At 41.1% G+C, this 18,710-nt stretch overlaps 1 protein-coding gene across 6 annotated transcripts in view; it reads right to left on the reverse strand.

Annotated features, from left to right (window-relative positions):
• Window positions 1–18,710, reverse strand: part of capn15 (calpain 15) — a 295,688-nt gene that overhangs the window by 13,480 nt on the left and 263,498 nt on the right. For all 6 annotated transcript variants that reach the window (XM_080206751.1, XM_080206750.1, XM_080206747.1 and 3 more), the window contains 5 exons: window positions 14,576–14,784; window positions 13,678–13,861; window positions 7,127–7,350; window positions 4,096–4,221; window positions 3,182–3,334 (listed from right to left, as the gene is read on the reverse strand). In XM_080206751.1, the coding sequence (XP_080062877.1) occupies window positions 3,182–3,334; window positions 4,096–4,221; window positions 7,127–7,350; window positions 13,678–13,861; window positions 14,576–14,784 (896 nt within the window). The remainder of the gene's footprint in view (window positions 1–3,181; window positions 3,335–4,095; window positions 4,222–7,126; window positions 7,351–13,677; window positions 13,862–14,575; window positions 14,785–18,710) is intronic.

The following is an 18,710-nucleotide window of genomic DNA, read 5'->3' on the forward strand; positions in this document are numbered from 1 at the left end:
TTATTTATATCGTCTCTCGAAAGGGTAAAGTATCACAATCTAAATGCTGCAGTACTCCCCTGTAAATAAACCCCATCATACACAGTATTTCTTTCCTCACATTTTATAAATCACTGCCCGAGTGATATTGCCTGAAGTATATCAAATTGCAAACTCTAATTTGACTCTGTGATTCAAACAACTCCAGCTCCTTAAACACCCCGAAAACACTTGGTCTGCCAAGACTTGAATATCTAGTGTCCACTTTCAAAAATAACTGGTAATCTGAAATAAATTAATCATCAATGCTGAGCTTGTTGGAAAATTGATCCCCCCTCAAGCTTTGTAAACAACTGACAAAATGTGTCTTGTCTGCATCAAGATGAATTTGGGTAAGATTTTGTTCTTTAAACATGACTCTTTAAAAAAAAATCTTATTGTTAATCGCTGAATTAAAGGAAGCTAAAGTTAGATACAAGTTTCCAAACTTAGGGCTATGCAGGAGATCAACTATTAACTTAGTCCAGGAAACCAGAGTTGCTTCAGCATAAGAGTTACTTTAAAGAATTCAGCAACGTCTATGCTTGTTATACTTAATTACTTTCACTCCCCCACTGAGACTTGCTTTCTCTGTTGACTAACAATATGGTTGGCCTGTAAAGAATGGCAGCTAAGGCCTAAATTATGTTCCTTGTCTCACCATCATGCGAATCCCTAGAATCCTTACAGATCAGAAGGAGCTCCAAGATGATTTATTTTTGTATCTGTAGACAAAATTCTGCCCTTTTTGTTTGGTTAGGAGCTGCCTTAGGTTGCTGTAACTTATTACAGTTCCATCTTTGAGCAGCCAGTGGCAAGGGACAACCCTTGGCCCATATGTCTGGTTTGGAATTGTGCCCAGATTTCAGCATTACAGCATTCCAGCCCAGTGAGCTGCATAAAGGTCATACATAAACCAGTAGAAGCTTCCATTACTTGTAAATCACTTCCACTCCACAACCAGCCTATTTAATTTCATCATGTTCCAAAGCATGCATTCAATTAAGCAGCATCATTTGCAAAATGTGTGGTTCTAGTTGCCTGAGAATGTGCTATAGAGGATGATGGCTCATCACCAAGAAGTCTAGCTAACATCAGAAGCCACAGCAAAGCTTATACAGCTCCAGAGGCGAATGCTAAAAGATAAATGGTTTTGTTTCTGGTTCTGCTGTTTTGACTGTTCCTCCAGTACGTACAATCCTTGATAGGAAAGAAGGTAAGTAAGCTGCATCCAAAAAATCCTAAAAACAGTATTAGAAAGAAAAAAATGTATTTAGAAAATTCTCTGTCTGGGATCTGTCAATCATCTCAGCTGGTCAGTGCCTAGGCTTTACTCATTGCCTCTCTTACAAAGGAAGCACTGACAGGGGGTGTGCAGCACAGAACACCGGGTGCATGAATTTTCATTCTATCACTCAGTGTGTCCAATGGGCCAGCCATAATATTCATGCAACCTTCCAATAGGTGCAAGTTAAAGGAGGTTTTCAACACACCTAATACTGTCACTCAGGAATATAAATACTATTTTCACTCCTGCCCCCAATGTTTCGTATATGTTGCAGCATTTCATCTTGTAGTTTTGTTGGGAATTCCCATGGGAACATATGTAGAAGCTAGAGAAATGTAAAGCAATAAAGGATACAATACCAAGGGGAAAAGGTTATATGAAAAATTTGGAATAGAAACAAGGACTGAAAAGGATGTTTTTCTGGGGGTTTGTGGGAATGTAAAACATAGGTATGATTTATCTGGATTTTCAAAAAGGCCTCTATAAGCTGCTACATCATAGGAAATTAGGTTGGAGAAGTGAACATAATTTACTTCTGCAAGTGGCAGAATGAATTGCTAGCTGGCTTCATAACACAAGGCTGAGAGTGGGAATAAAGGGTTTAGAATTGCAGGAGGCAGAAAGTGGTGTTCCACAAGGATTAGTACTGGGACTGCTCCTGTCCACAATTTACTAATGATTTGGACTTCAGAATGAATGACAACTTATGAATCAGTTAGTGGGTTAGTCAATATTGAAGAAAAATGCAGGAGGAGTTACAGGAGGAGTTACAGGAGGACATTAATAAGCTTGCAGAATGAGCAAATAATTGATAAAGTTCAACATATATAGATGTAAGATAATACATTTTGGTAGGAAAAATAGGGAGGTAATTTATTACTTGTGCACTTCTAGGTCAGGTACAGGATCTCAGAATACAAATTCAATCACTAAAGATTTCACCACAGTTTAGCAGTGCCTTTTCAAAAAAAACATAAAGCAGGCACTAGGCTTTATTGCAACAGGAATAACATTGAAAAGTAGGGAAATTGTATTAAACCTGTATTGAACTTTGATTAGACCACACTTACTCTGTGCCCAATTCTGGTTGCCATATTATAAAAAGGATATAGAGACATTAGAGATGATGCAGAAAAGATTTACAAGAATGATCCCAGAAATGTGTAGATATACATATCAGGAATGGATTGACTGGCTGGGTCTCTTCTCTATTAAAAAAGACTGAGGGGTAACCTAATAGAAGTCTTTAAAATTATGGAAGGTTCAGATAGCATGCATAAGATAAAAGGGGGGCGGTTTAGAACGGAGTTGAGGAGGAACTTCTTCACTCAAAGGGTGGTGAATCTCTGGAATTCTCTGCCCGTTGAAGTGGTGGAGGCTGCCTCGCTAAATATTTTTAAGACGCGGGTTGATGGGTTTTTGATAGGAGAGGGGATTAAGGGTTATGGGGAGAGGGCGGGAAAGTGGAACTGAGCAGCGACAGATCAGCCATGATCTTATTGAATGGCGGGGCAGGCTCGAAGGGCTAGATGGCCTACTCCTGCTCCTATTTATGTTCTTATGTTCTTATACAGAGGCCATGAAACTAAGGTAGTCAGGGATATCTAACAGGAAAGTCAAAAGGAGCTTCTTCACCCCAAAAAAATAGTAAAAATGTGAAATTCACTAGCACTGGTAGTGGCTGAAGCAAATAGTAAATAGATGCATTTAAACTGATGGGAGGAGGCTCAAGTGGAGCATAAACACTGGCCTGGATGATTGGTCCGAATTACCTGCTTCTGTGTTGTATATTCCATGTAAAGCAAAGCAGATTATTGCAGTATAATAAATAGCAAAAAAAGGCTCCAACTTTTCACATAAAGCATTTCCTCTTACTTGATAAAGTCGGTATATTCCATCCAGAACACACCCTCACTGCTTCCATGTGCCATCAGCTCATGTCGTAAGTGTTGTGGCCAGTGCGGCCAATCATCTGACCAATTTCCACTCCATGAAAAGCGGCCCCATGGGTTCCGCAGTCTCAAAAGTCTGAACAGAAACATTGAAGAAAACATCATTTTCCCCTTTCCCAAATTAACTGAGCCTGCTATTTCAAGGATTCTGTTTAACGTAGCTCCATATGATGTGCATCTTCTTAAATACCTACCATACCCACATAATCTTACACTGGGGCAAGGCACTTTGCACAGGAATACACCTTGAAGGACTGCTTGCAGATTGAGAAGATTGATAAGCTGTAAAAACTGCTCACACAATTAAATTTAATAAGATACAATGCTGATCCTGCTTCTATCCTGAATCTAACTGACCAGATTCAGATTAGGACTACAATAACATATCTTTATATAGTGCAACGCCCCAAGGTAATACTCGTGAGCACAATGAAAACAGAATCAACACTGAGTCACATAAAATGACTAAAAGCTTGGTGTGAGAAGCAGGTTTTAAGCATCTTAAAAGAAGAGAAAGGATAGAGAGACTGGGGGCTTAGGGAGGGAATTCCAGAATTTAGTGCCCGGGTTATTGAAGGCACAGCCACTAATGGTGGAGTTACAAAAATCATGAAAGCACAAGAGTTCAGAGTTGGAGGACTGCAGAGATCTGAGCTTTGGGGGGGTTGGAGGAGGTTACAGAGGTTATAGGCAGTGGTGAGGCTTTGAGGAGATAAAATAGGCAAGATCATAAAGTGCCTGTTCCTTACTGAGGGCCCTCAAGGTATTAAACAGGTTTCAAGAATTGTTACACCACAGCAGATGCAAGATTTTGTGTTCAGCCACAATGTCTCTCACCTGTAACCTTGTACATCTCTGACATCAAGTATGGAATATGCATGGCGGGGCCTCAGGCCCATGGTTTCGTATGTTGTGTCATCTACTTTCATGTTTCCACCTCCACAGGAAGCACCCATCAAAAACCTAACCAAATGAGAAAAGGTTACATGCATCACTAGAGACTTTTAGGCAAAAATGCATGGATGGCTAGCACAAGTTAAACTAATATTTTAAAATATGGGGGTAGTATGATGACACAGTGGTTAACACTGCTGCCTCACAGTGCCAGGAACGCTGGTTTGATTCCCAGCTTAGGCCACTGTCTTTGCGGAGTCTGCACCTTCTCCCTGTATCTGCAAGTTTCCTCCAGGTCTCCGGTTTCATCCCACAGTCTGAAAGGCGCGCTGGTTAGGTGCATTGGTCATGCTAAATTCTCCCTCAGTGTAACCAAACAAGTGCTGGAGTGTGGCAACTACAGAATTTTCACAGTAACTTCATTGCAGTGTTAATGTAAGCCTACTGTGACACTAATAAATAAATAAACCTTAAAAAGCTAAAACTGATTTTAAGACAGAAAGACCTCAATGCTGATCTGAATTTATCCTGTTGGTGGGACTGGGCAGCCCTTGGATTTACCCTGCTTAATGAGCTAGGAAACCGCTTTGCAGACAGAGATGGAGGGGCCACTCTTGAGAATGTGCAGGAAATAGGACTAACTAGATAGCTCTATGAAAGAGAATATACATGACGGGTATAATATCATACTTTTTCCAATTCCTGGAAAGTCCAGCATTCAGCATAAGAACATAAGAAATAGGAGCAGGAGTAGGCCATCTAGCCCCTCGAGCCTGCCCTGCCATTCAATAAGATCATGGCTGATCTGTTGTGGCTCAGTTCCACTTTCCCGCCCTCTCCCCATAACCCTTAATCCCCTTGCCTATCAAAAACCTATCAACCCGCGTCTTAAATATATTTCACGAGGCAGCCTCCACCACTTCAACGGGCAGAGAATTCCAGAGATTCACCACCCTTTGAGTGAAGAAGTTCCTCCTCAACTCCGTTCTAAACCACCCCCCTTTATCTTGAGGCTGTGCCCTCTAGTCCTACTGTCCTTTGAGCGGGAAGAGCCTCTCCACCTCTATCCTATCCATCCCATTCATCATCTTATACGTCTCAATGAGATCTCCCCTCATTCTTCTAAACTCTAACGAGTACAAGCCTAGTTTATTCAGCCTCTCCTCATAGTTCAACCCCCTCAACTCTGGTATCAGCCTAGTAAACCTCCTCTGCACTCCCTCCAAGGCCAAAATATCCTTGCGTAAGTGCGGCGACCAAAACTGCACACAGTACTCCAGCTGCGGCCTCACCAGTGCCCTATACAGCTGCAGCAAGACCTCCCTACTTTTATATTCAATCCCCCTTGCTATGAAGGCCAGCATCCCATTAGCCTTCCTGACCACCTGCTGCACCTGCAGGCTGGGTTTTTGCGACTCATGCACAAGGACCCCGAGGTCCCTCTGCACCGTCGCATGCTGCAGTTTTTCGCCATGTAAGTAATAGTCCTTCCTACCATTATTCCTACCAAAGTGGACCACCTCACATTTGCCAACATTAAATTCCATTTGCCAGTTCCTGGCCCATTCACCTAGCCTATCTAGATCCTTCTGCAGACTCTCCACACCCTCCGCACAATTTGCCGTTCCACCAATCTTGGTGTCATCAGCAAATTTCAACACCATACACTCGGTTCCCTCCTCCAGATCATCTATATGATCAAACATATGTATTACTCAATTAAGTACGTTAAAACACAACTTTAGTTGGCACTGATAAGTAGCAGTATGTGACAATGTTGTTATACATACATTTACTGCATTGACTACTAAGTGATAACCAGCTTTAATATACAGTTCACTCAAATTTCTACTGCGGAAGATCCAAAGCTTTGAGGTGGTCAATCCTTTTAATCTACTTTTATTTAATAATGTATTTCTCCGCTGATTGATTACATTATATCCAGTGTATTGCTGAAAAAAGACATGTTGTTGAAACTTTTCATCTTGCACTCATCAGGACAGATTCACAAGAGTATCAAATTTCAAAACAAACAAAATTTATACCGCATGGGAAGAGGAAACATACAATGGAACACAGTTTACTAATTAAAGCCAAACAATACTCTTAGGCTGATTGGTTTTACCAAATTGACACTATTCTCCCCTGTATCTGGCTAAGTTAGGGGTTCCATTCGTAGACACGCAGGGTAGAATAGGTGTAGGGTGATGCGGCGGCGCGGGCTCGTTGGGCCGAAGGGCCTGTTTCCCGTGCTGGGTTGTTCTTTGTAATAGAAGAGTGTGTGTGCGAATGTGTGAGTGTGCATGTGTATGTACACATGCGTGCGGATATTCATTAAAGTCCTGCTTTTCACAACTTTCTTTTTCATGAATTTGCTTATTTGTGCAGATGTTTTTATACAGCAGATTGCTCATTGCAGTCCAAATGTTCACTTATTGTGGTTTTAAAAATAACAAATAGAAACCAAATTTAGAAAATGCTGAAAAAAAAAAACGGCTTAAGTGAAGATTAAAACATGGAAGGTGCCCTTGATGCATTTCTTACACCGGAAACTGTTCACTGCACATGTGCTGCCTGCTATCGTTTGCATGTGGATGTTCCTTGTTAGAGATTTAATTCCACCTCCATGCTCAAGTACGAGGAATGTGACAATTTTACATTGATCTGTTTCGTGAAACAATTTCTCCAGTAAGTTTCTCTAAATTTATTAAAAATTGTTTTTATTGCCTTTGATTCTTTATACACATCAGATTTTAGGATGGTTGGATTCTATCTAATTGACCCCCATTGTAAAGTACGTTTGTCATTCGTGATTTCGCCATTTGTGAGCTTTCGCAGGAATGTAACCTTTGTGAATGGTTGAGTTGTACAGTCCTTATGAATGGCTGGGCTGTACAGTACTAAAAACAGTCAGGAATTGAAGATTACTCATTGATAAAATGTACATTAACAAACCAGTGTAGATCTTTCTTACCCAGCTTCCTTTGAGCTCAGCATTTTGGCCCAAATGAGATCAGTATCAATGGGCTCCTCACGTGGATTTGTTGAACTAACTTGGAGCATCAGGCTCTCACAAGGGGCACCTGTCAAAGTGGCTAGTCCTTCAATAGCCCGGCCAGCCTGCAGGGCAAAATAGGAGCCATGCAGCTTAGCTAGAGCTTTCTCGATCAGTGCGACCCACAGCTGTCTCCTCTGGGCCTGTTCACAAAACAAGAACATGGTCAGGTACATTACATGGACAGCTGCCCGAGCATTTACAAACAACAACAACAACAACAACTTATATTTATACTGCACCTTTAAATGGAACCAAACATCCCAAGGTGCTTCATAGGAATGTTAACAAGAACGATGTCAGCGCACGTAAAATGACATCAGATCATGGCAAGACTCTCTGATCTTGCCCGTGCCTGCCCCGCTGTAGGTCAGAATGGAGAATTTTGTGTTCCAGCCGAAACGCTATTCGCTTTCAGCGACACCAGAAAATTCCAGCTGTTAAAGAGCAGAGATTTTTGGTACAGAAGACCAAAGGCTTGATCAAAGAGACAGTTGTTGAGAAACATCTCAAAGGAGAAGAGACCGATAGAGTGTTATATTGAAATCCTCAGCCATTCCTGCCAGCAATATAGCAAATCCCATAGAACAATGCCCATGATGAACTGAAGTTCCGCAATGGTAACTCCAGATTAGCACAGAACTTTTTCAATGCCAAGCTCCAGTATTTTACAAGGTCAGGCCATTGTAAGATGTAAACAAATTGAATCTAAACCTTTTCCACACATTTATTGCTTTATTGTGTTTTCATCTGGCTTTTCAATTTGTAGTTTTTGAAATACACTGAGTTTGCAGGTGTAGTGGGTTACATGGACATGTATTCACGTGGGAATGTGACCTCCTCTACTATCACAAAGTTCCTTCATAGAAATCTGTGGGTAGAACACCTTGATTTGACCCATCCAGATTTACTGTAACTTGTCCTTGCATTCTCCCTATAACCACCTTGTTATTGCTCAGGATTACAGTATTGAAGATCTGGCTACCAACTTCAATTCGAGAGTAGAGTGTGATCTCAGATCGGGCAGAGTAATTAGTGGGATCGTTGGATAATTAGGCACATTTGGGACAGGAGATGTTAGCACCTTGGGAGATGTCCTCAAATTGACATCTAAAAATTTGGGACAAAGTTCAAACAGAATACCTAAACTTGCAGAAAACTTTCTATTAAAATTAAAAATAAACTCCGCTTCCAACCACTGAAAGCCAGCTGCCTGATTCAGTAAATGGTCTGTTCTAGCAAAGTGCATAGCGGAAGCTCTGTGCAGCTCAACAGCCCAGCATTTGCTTTCAATGGGGGAAGAGCAGATATGGTGATTAAACCTTCAGTATTGTGGTGAAAATGTATGTATTACTCTGTCATAAAACAGACAACGGTGGGATTTTCCATACAAGAATTTTGTGCAAGTTTTTCATAGTGTTGGAAGCAGCCCGCCGCTGGCTAGCGGCAGGATCTTCTGGTCTTGTCAATAGGCATTCCCACTGAGTGTGCTCTCTGCTGCTGTGAAACTCATGGCGAGGGTGCACCATCAACAGGACTGGAAGATCCCACCAGGGTGAATGGCTGGAAAGTTCTGCCCAAGTATAGTTGGCCCACTGTAACATGGGCAAGGGGCAAGGGGCAAGTACCTGATCACTGTGATTGATCCTGTGTTGGTGACAGTATCCTGAGGATGCAGAAAGAAACATAATTGGGAAATCCTGCATTTACATTGTGCCTTGTCACATCTTTCTGTTGTTTTGTAGGAAAAAAATTCCTGTTTGGAATAGTTTAAAAATAATACTAATAGCTCCATATGAATGGATATCAGTATCGAGCGGGATTTTACATACCCTCCCCATGGCGCGTCTCACAACTTCAGAGGCTGCCTGCCATTGGCCAGCGGCAGAATCTTGCAGTTTCCGCCATTGTCAATGGGGGCTCCAGTTGTTTGCAACCCCAGTCACAGAAGGATCCATGGCAGGGGTTTGCCATCAGTAGAAATTCCAGTCATTGAATAAGGAAATGACATAATATGAGCCTTCCTTGCTTCAAAGGTTCAGGAGGAGAGAAAATGGAAGAAAAAGAGGACGGAGAAGGCAAATGTGGAACAAGAGCCAACTGTTATGTTAGTTGCTTTATTGTTATGGAGGGTGGAATATAGATCATTGTGAGTGTTGTTGGTAAAATTGAAGCTTTTTAAATTGTTGTTAATCCAAAAACCACCATTGTTAGTGGTAAAAAGCAGTCCACATGATTTGCTCTGTTACACTGTATATTCAACATTTCCATTACTTAGAGAGTTTTGGATTGAAATAGCTGTGGACGTTTAACAGAATTAATGCAGATTAATGTGTGCAAATTAGCTAGACTGCACTGTTGAGTCAACAACTTGTCACTTGTATAACACTGACTTCATCTTACTGCCTGATGATATTTCCCTCTGTACTATTGCATGCAACAGAATATCATTATTCAAGGATTCTAATAATTTCCTACATACATTTTTAAAAAATAATTTTAATTTCTAAATGATTATGATTGCCAGCTGAGTATAGACGTCATGAAGAGGAAGAATGGAAATTCTAGTCAGGAAATGTGTTCCAAGTCTATTTTAGAATTACAGTTTAGCAATTCTGGGCAGTAAGGTGGAATTACCTGAGCACTTTGAAGATGACAGCTTTCCCACTGCAAGAAATAGATCATAAAATGATGGAGACACAACTTAGAGCTGATGAGTGTGACTTAAGACTAGATTGGTGGCATTTCACTTACTAGCCATGGTCAGAAAAGGCAGGATGAAGAAGGATTTTTTAAAATTACTTTAGGGCAGTGACATTTTACTTGATCAACAATTCACAATACAAAACAAAAACACGTTTCCTCAGTGGAAATTTTTGCCAAGAATCAGGAATGTTCCATAAGTATCTTACAGCCCCAAAGTACACAATCAACCACCTGACTCACTCTTTTTATTTCAAAGGATGGAATTTTTTTCTTTCACAATACTGAGCTATGGAACTGCTTACTTACCTTCACTGCAAAAGGCTTGGGATTTTTAAAATTTCTCAACAACATGGGTGATAGTGCCGAAGCCACATCAATTGTGAGTTCCTACTTGCTCATCATTGTGAGTTCCTACTTGCTCAAAGGAAGCAATGGACCTTCTCCTTGAACTGCTTCAGACCTTGCTGTAGAAGATGCTGTCACACTGCCTTTAGAAAACCAATTCCAGGATTTTTGTACAAGCAGCAATAAACAGTGATCCGCCTCTCTGTCAGGATGGTGCATGATCTGGAATGGAACTTGAAAACGATGATGTTTCCATTGTGTGGCTGCCTTTTATTTCTCTGTTGTAGATATTGCAGGAACAAGTAGGTGCTGTTGAAATGATCTTGGCAAGTTGCTTCATTGTACCCTTCATTGCAGATAGGAAGCAAAGAGTTGGCATCAATGGGTCTTTTCCTTATTGGCAGTCAGTGACTAGAGGAGTTCCACAGGGATCTATGCTAAGATCCCAACTGTTCACATTATACATTAACAATTTGGAAGAGGGAACAGAATGTATTATCTCCAATTTGCAGATAATACAAAGTTGGGTGGGAGGGTGAGTATGAGGAGGATGCAGAGATGCTTCAACACAATTTGGACAGACTATGTGTATGGGCATATGCAATCTAATGTGGATAAATGAGAGGTTGTCCACTTTGGTAGCAATAATAGGAAGAAAGATTATTACTTGAATGGATACTGAGCAAGACATTGGTTCCTCATGCATCAGTCACTGAAAGTAAGCGTACAGATACAGTAGGCAGTAAAGAAGGCAAATGGTATGTTGGTCTTCATAGCGAGAGGACTTGAGTATAAGGATAGAGATAAGGATGTTTTGCTGCAATTGTATATAGCGTTGGTGAGGCCATGCCTGGAGTATTGTGCGCAGTTTTGGTGTCTTTATCTGAGGGAGGACGTCCTTTCTATAGAGGGAATACAGCGAAGGTTTACCAGGTAATTCTTCGAATGGCAGGTCTGTCATATTCCTGCTCAGAAAGGACAGTAGGACTAGGGGGCACAGCCTCAAGATAAAGGGGGGGGGGCAGTTTAGAACGGAGTTGAGGAAGAACTTCTTCACTCAAAGGGTGATGAATCTCTAGAATTCTCTGCCCATTGACGTGGTGGAGGCTACCTCGCTAAATATTTTTAAGACGCGGGTTGATGGGTTTCTGATAAGAGAGGGGATTAAGGGTTATGGGGAGAGGGTGGGAATGTGGAACTGAGCCACGACAGATCAGCCATGATCTTATTGAATGACGGGGCAGGCTCGAAGGGCCAGATGGCCTACTCCTGCTCCTATTTCTTATGTTATGAGAGACTAAGTCAGTTAGAATTATATTCACTGGAATTTATAAGAGTGAGAAGGGATCTCATAGAAACTTATGAAATTCTAATAGGGCTAGAGAGTAGATTCACAAACAATGGTGAGGAGTCCAGAACTAGAGGTCACAGTGTGAGGATAAGAGGGGAAACCTTTTAGAACTGAGATGAGGAGAATGGCCTACAGCTTATAGTTTCTATGTTTCAATCCTGCACATTCTATAATCTGTTAGCTACGTGCCTGTATGATGGAGGGGGTAGGTATTTATCCAGGGATGGGGTAACAGGGTGGCAATAAGCAAACTGTTCTGTCCTGAATGCAGGAATTCTCCGTATATTACACTCCTGATTTTCAGAGTTGAGGAATGAGCAGATGAGTCACTTGTCACAGATTGTCCAGCCTGTACTTTCCTTAGAAAGAACAGAGAAACTCTACAGTACAGAAATAGGCCATTTGGCCCATCGAGTCTGCACTGACCACAATCCCACCCAGGTCCTACCCCCATATCCCTACATATTTACCCACTAATCCCTCTAACCTACACATTTCAAGACACTAAGGGCAATTTTTAGCACGTCAATCGACCTAACCCGCACATTTTTGGCTTTTAGAGTCATATTTTTGATACGGCTGATCCAGTTCTGCTTCTGGACAAGGATTGCTCCCATTGTCAACACCATGGAAATCAATAATAATGGTGTCATTAAGGTCAGAAGAGGTTTAGCATTCTCAGGCTGAGGATGGTCATTGCTTGGCATCTATGGGATGTAAATGTTACCCGTTACTTATCTGCCCAAACCAGGTCCTACTGGAAAAGCTGCTCCATTATTGGTGTTGGGTGATTGGAACTGAATGCAGTATTATCAGCAAATTGCTCCTCTCCTGACCTTCTAAAGGAGAAAAAAATCATCAACAAAGTAGCTGAATGTGGTTGGGTTATACCATCCTGTGCCATTCAGGGGTTGTGATGAGTGGTTTCTAATAACACAAACATCTTCCTTGATGCCAGCTGGATCAAAGCAGTTGGATTTCCACCCCATTCTGGTTTAGACGGAAAGCCTTGGAAGTGATTTGTTGCATCGAATACAAAGAAGAAGCCACTTTTTGTAGAACAAGGATCATTCATTGCTTTGTCCCTGTGGCAGATAAAATAGTAACTATCAACAGCACAGGCTTGTAGCTGTCAAACTCATCCAGCCAAATTCAGAGTCAAAGGCTTTAACTGGAAGTCTTTAAATGGAACTAGCACCATTTTTAAAATTTCACACTCTCCAAGATCCAAACGTGCAAGAGGATTCTGGCTAAGTGATTCTGAGTTACCAAATAACGCTACAACCTATGGCAGAGAGAATAAAGCTGAGAACCAGGTATCAGTGCATATTGGAGATGCAGTCATTTGAAAAAATTTAATTTCTGTCCTGACTGAAAAAGTGCTGTGTCACCATCACACACCACCATTACTGTCAAACACCATAAACTACTACCATCACACACCACAATCATCAGCACAGATCACTATCACCGTTACTGTCCCATCACATGCAACTACCAATCACCACCAACACCACCATGTGCCATCGTCATAGTCATGTCACACTCCACTGTTAACTGCCACTCTTACCATTGCTAATTAATCCAATTTCATTGAAATTTACTCACTGAAGTATTTACTTCCTATGCAAAATTTTAATAGGCTAATTGTGTTCCACTGGGAATCCATAATTATCTGAAGATTTATCATTTGTTATTTAAATCTATTGGTGAGGTAAATAGAATTTATTCCACATCATAAACCTAGTTGATTACAGGAACAAAATAGCAAATATACAAAAGATCATTACACAATTTCTAAACTAAACAGACTTAATTTTTTAACTGAAGACCAATCAAACAATTGACACTCAGGAAAGATAATAACAAGGAGCAAAATTTTGATAGGAGGAACGGGAGGAGACAACTCAGCCCCTCCAACACATCATAGCTGACTTATACTTCAACCCCATTAAGCAGTAGGCGTTCCATGTTCCTGCAAGGCAGCCCTGTTTGATTCTATGTTTACAATTAACACTAGACAGGGTTATGTGTTGTTGATTAAGATTGAAGCATAAAATCATTTTACCTGAGAAAAAAGAAGATAGCCATATTCATCACATGGCAACATATCATCCACCAGCACTGTTATCCATGTCCCATCCTTGCACAGCCGAACCTGGTAGGCTCCCTCATGGCAGATAGATCGGGTGATCATGACCCTCTCCACCAACTCAGGCCGCTCAGCAAGCACAGCAAGTGCACTCAGAAACCTGGCACAGAGTGTAAGAGGTCAGTCAAAAGGGCCAGAGACCTAAACAGCAGGAATTTGTTCATCTCAACATCTCAAATACACACTAGAAAAGTAATGGTGAATTTGTGAGATTACAGGGATAGGGCAGGAGAGGGGGTCTGGATAAGACACCCTGTCAGAGAGTTGGTGTAGACTCAATGGGCTGCAGGGCCTCCTTCTGCATTGTAGGGATTTAATAATTTCTAGGCACCATCCTGTATTCTGCTTCATCTAACATGACAATGGAAGTGCAGGGGGTATTAGCTTGGATGGGATTAATTTGCCAGATTTCGTACTGTGTTTGCTTCATATTAGCAACAGGACAAAGTTAAGGCTTTCCATCAGCAGGTTTCTCCTTTGTGACTAAAAGGAAGGCAAAGTTGAACATTTCTTTCGCTTCCCAAATTCCACCAGCACAGTACTGGGAATCAGTAGTGTGAGCAGCACAGGGGACAGGTCAAAACCCACTACGATCTGGACTGCTCGGGAAATGCGAACATCTGTCTGTGGTGACTACATTGCAGGAAAGTAATTAAAAAGATTGCAGATTACCTTTGAAGTTTGTGCCGCAGAGCAAGTTCAGAAGAATACTGCAAGTACTAATCCCTCAAACAGCATGCACGGAAAGACTGCAAAAGTGGCGAGATTCTACCCTAACCTACTCTATATAGAGGAAGTGCACCTTGGCACATACCAGCAATTCCCCAGCAGCCCCTGTGAGATGTCAGATGGACGCGGGGTTCTGAAGATGGACCATTTGACATTCCGATCTTTGAAAGTGTTGCAGCTGATTTCATGAGGCCGCAGCCATTGCTTCACCCTCTGCTGTACACTGTCCCCCTCTGGAAATCCCACAGATTGCGGACCTGGCGGAAAGCTGTCATCCACAAAATTCACATTGTTCTGAAAGAGAGAGAAGATGTGACTTATTTTTAGGAAACAGGATAAAGAGTGTACGGCACAGAATATCACTCTATATATAATTCCCCCAGCTCGACCCAGCACCAGCATATTTTTCACACCATAAGGGTATTGTTCTAACAGTGAACTCCCTGCCTGGCCACCACAAGGAGCCAGTCAGAGGTCAGACTGAGAATGGCTGCTTGGGATGCATGACATGTTTCTTAATGGCTCTTTAAAACCTACCTCTTTGACTAAGCTTTTCGTCACTTGCCCTAATATTTCCTTATGTGGCTTGGTATCAGAGTAATTTTTGAATATCGACCTTTGAAGCACTTGGGACATTTTACTATATTAAAAGGTGCTATATAAATGCCAGTTGTTTTGAGACTACCTTTAGCTCAGAACATGAGCTGAGCAGCAAATCTACTTCTTCCATGTTGCTTTTGGGCTGTAACTTAAAATTTACAGATCTTAAACCTGCACTTTATATGTCTTTGTAATCAAGCTTTGTTTTCTGACACATTGCACATGATCAACTATCATTAAGATTCTTGTCAAGTATAAAACAAAGTAGATCATATTCGACACACCATTTAACATTCAATTATAAAATCATTTTAGAACAAATTGATGTGCTGATTTTGTAAATAAATGGATCAGAGAGCAACAAGAGAGATCTGTGAATCAGAGAGCAACAAGGAATTGAAAAAGATAAGCACCTTAAGAAAGAGTCAGTCTCAAAAAAAAGCCATTTAAGGATACACCAGAAATTGTGATATAGATTTTTTTAAAATTAAAAAATGAATATAAACTTAATAAATTTTATGAATTTATTCTGAGGATGACTGATTAATGAGACAGCTTTGATTTTATTCCAGTGGGAGGCACTGAAGTGACAGAGAGAAGTAAAGCAATATTTTAACTCACTTGAAACTCATTCAGAGTTAAAATCAGGCCAACAGAACTAGGCTCCATAGAATCTCCATACAATCAGTGCTCAAGGAGGCCACGTGGCCTATAGCGTCTGTATCGATTCAGCGTCTCACCCAGCCCAATCCCCTGCTCCAACTCCATAAACCCTTTACCATGGCTAATCTAATTAACCTACACATCTTGGGACACTAAAGAGACAATTCAGCATGGTCAATGCACCTAACCTGCACATCTTTGGACTGTGGGAGGAAACTGGAGCACCCAGAGGAAACCTACGCAGATACAGGGAGAATCCCCAGAACCCGAAATAGCCACAGAGCAAGTCTGCTATGTTACATGGGTGCAAGGGCAGAGGATAGCCGAGCGAGCATTCTTGCTTCCTGTCTGTGCGCAGTTTTGGTCCCCATATTTGCGAAAGGATATATTGGCCTTGGAGGGAGTACAGAGAAGGTTCACCAGGCTGATACCAGAGATGAGGGGGTTAGCTTATGAAGAGAGACTGAGTACACTGGGTCTATGCTTGTTAGTGTTTAGAAGACTGACGGGGGATCTTATAGAGACTTACAAGCTAATGAAGGGGCTAGATAGGGTAGAGGTAGAGAGATTCAGCAAAAAAAAGGCGGGGGGAGCGGGTTTAGAACGGAGTTGAGGAGGAACTTCTTCAATCAAAGGGTGGTGACTCTCTGGAATCCTCTGCCCATTGAAGTGGTGGAGGTTGCCTCGTTGAATATATTTAAGTATATAAATATATATATTTAAGAATTATAGATAGATTACCGATAGACAAGGGAATTAAGGGTTATGGGGAGAAAGCGGGAAAGTGGAACTGTTTCACTTCAGATCAGCCATGATCTTATTGAATGGCGGGGCAGGCTCGAGTGGACAGATGGCCTACTCCTGCTCCTATTTCTTATGTTTCTCCTACCTTCACATTGTAAAATAGTAACTCGCACTCAGAATTCTACCAGTACTAAGTTGTAGTTTTGACTGTTGACTGTGTGGATATTGAGTGAAGGCTGACCTCAGCAAGAAGAGAGTTGAAAAAATACAAGTGTCACAAATTTTCTTCCTCCTATTCCTGAGCACAAGAATGAGTTGGGGTTCAGCGCCCACAACTTTGTAAACAAACCCCATCAATCCCACAGCCTGCTTGCTCCTGGTCACTGTCTCCTTCAGGTTTATCTTTAAACCCTGGTAAAAGCTACTAATGATTACTTCAGTAGCTCTTTGTGGTATTGCACTCCATCTTCTAATAATCCTGTGTATGGAAGAATCCTATCTAATATTAATCCCAAATTTACGTCCCTAACTTACATTTCCAAATTTATTTGCAGTACTACAAAAATTAAGTAAAACCTTTTTACCTGAGAAACAGAGCGAGCCCAAAACAGATATAAAGGCAGCAACAGATGCTGACATCCCTCTTGAGATTTTCTGTATTCTCTCTTTGTATTCTTTTACAATTTTCCCGATTACTCTCTGTATTCTGCTGGGTTTTTGATTGTAATTTGTACCTGACGTGTCAGAAATTGTCTTTCCTTGTTTATTTTAATCTTTAGTTTATTTTACTATGCAGGCTATGGATGTACCATCTTATCTCTTCATGGCTATATACTTGGTTTGTGTTTGAACTATTATTGTCTTCTTATTGCTCAGTTGCTGTTTTACTGGCCAATCTTTGTTTCCAACCCACCAATGCTAGAACCTCTCTCAAGTAATTTAAAGTGGTCTGTTCCAACTGGGCATGTTCACCTTCCATTTTTCTTTTTCCTTTCCCATACAATGTTGTACAATTATATTATGATCACTATTACCCACTCCAAGGCACAACCATTTTCAGTTGCTTCATCAGTGACCTTCACTCATCAGAAATTGGGATGTTTGCTGAAGATTGCAGCGTTCTTCTGTTTGTAACTCCTTAGATAACGAAGCAGTCCATTCCCACATGTTGCAAGAAATGGACTGTATTCAGGTTGGGCTAAGTGAGAAGTAACATGCATGCTACACAAATGTCAGATAATGTCAACAGAGAATCTTAACCACCTTCCCTTGATAGTCCATGGCATTACCATTTCTGAATCCCTTACCGAGAACAGGCTGGAGGTCACCGTTGACCAGAAACTTAACTGGACCAGGCATTGAAATGTTGCAAATGTAAGTGCAGGTCACTGGCTGGGAATTGTGTGGTGAGTAACTCATCTACCATCACCATTCATAGCTCAAAACTAAAGCATGCACGCAAAGATGCATGTTGCCATAGCAACTTATTGACCTAGTGATCGATAACACACCATTATCACTACCACTGTGCTTTTTTTTTTACACGTCTCTGAAATGTTTAGAGATCTTGCTCCTCTAATCCCCTCTTGCTATTTGGAGCCTACAGTAAACACCCAGCAAAGAAACAATTTATTTTCTGTTCATTAACTCTAAACAAATAAGTTGTCTCTGAATCCCCTAATACATCACTCCTGTAGAATTGTATTATGTTTGATTAATACTACCTACTCTCTTGAATACATTGTAGACAAGAATGTTTAGTACCCATGACTTCTGAGTTTAAGCCAGGTCTCTATATTAGTCAGCATATCATAACTGCATGTGGTAATACATTTGAAGCTTGTCAATCTTATTTGTAAAACTCTTCACAGTAACATGCAACCATTGAAAAAATATGTTAGAGCTTTGCATTTTTCCTCCATTTACTTTCAGCCTTTATTAACCTATTTGTTCTTTTGCTGTTTAGCCTTCTTAGTTTTCGATGTACCTCGTCTTTCCTGTCTGCTGATATATTGCTGGTGTCTATCTTGTCAACTCAGCTGGAATCACCTTAACATTAGTCAACATTCTCACAAAGACAACGCCCCAGTTCTGCTCAGGTGCAACTCCTCTAGTTTGTACAGGTGTATATTGGTTTCAATGCCTCAAGAATCTGGAGCCATCTTTCCTGCACCAGTTCCACTGCCATCCATTCATCCGGATTACCTGTTTCG

Source organism: Carcharhinus amblyrhynchos, chromosome 18 (assembly GCF_965287045.1).
Source record: "Carcharhinus amblyrhynchos chromosome 18, sCarAmb.v2.hapA, whole genome shotgun sequence".
NCBI classification, from domain to species: Eukaryota; Metazoa; Chordata; class Chondrichthyes; order Carcharhiniformes; family Carcharhinidae; genus Carcharhinus; species Carcharhinus amblyrhynchos.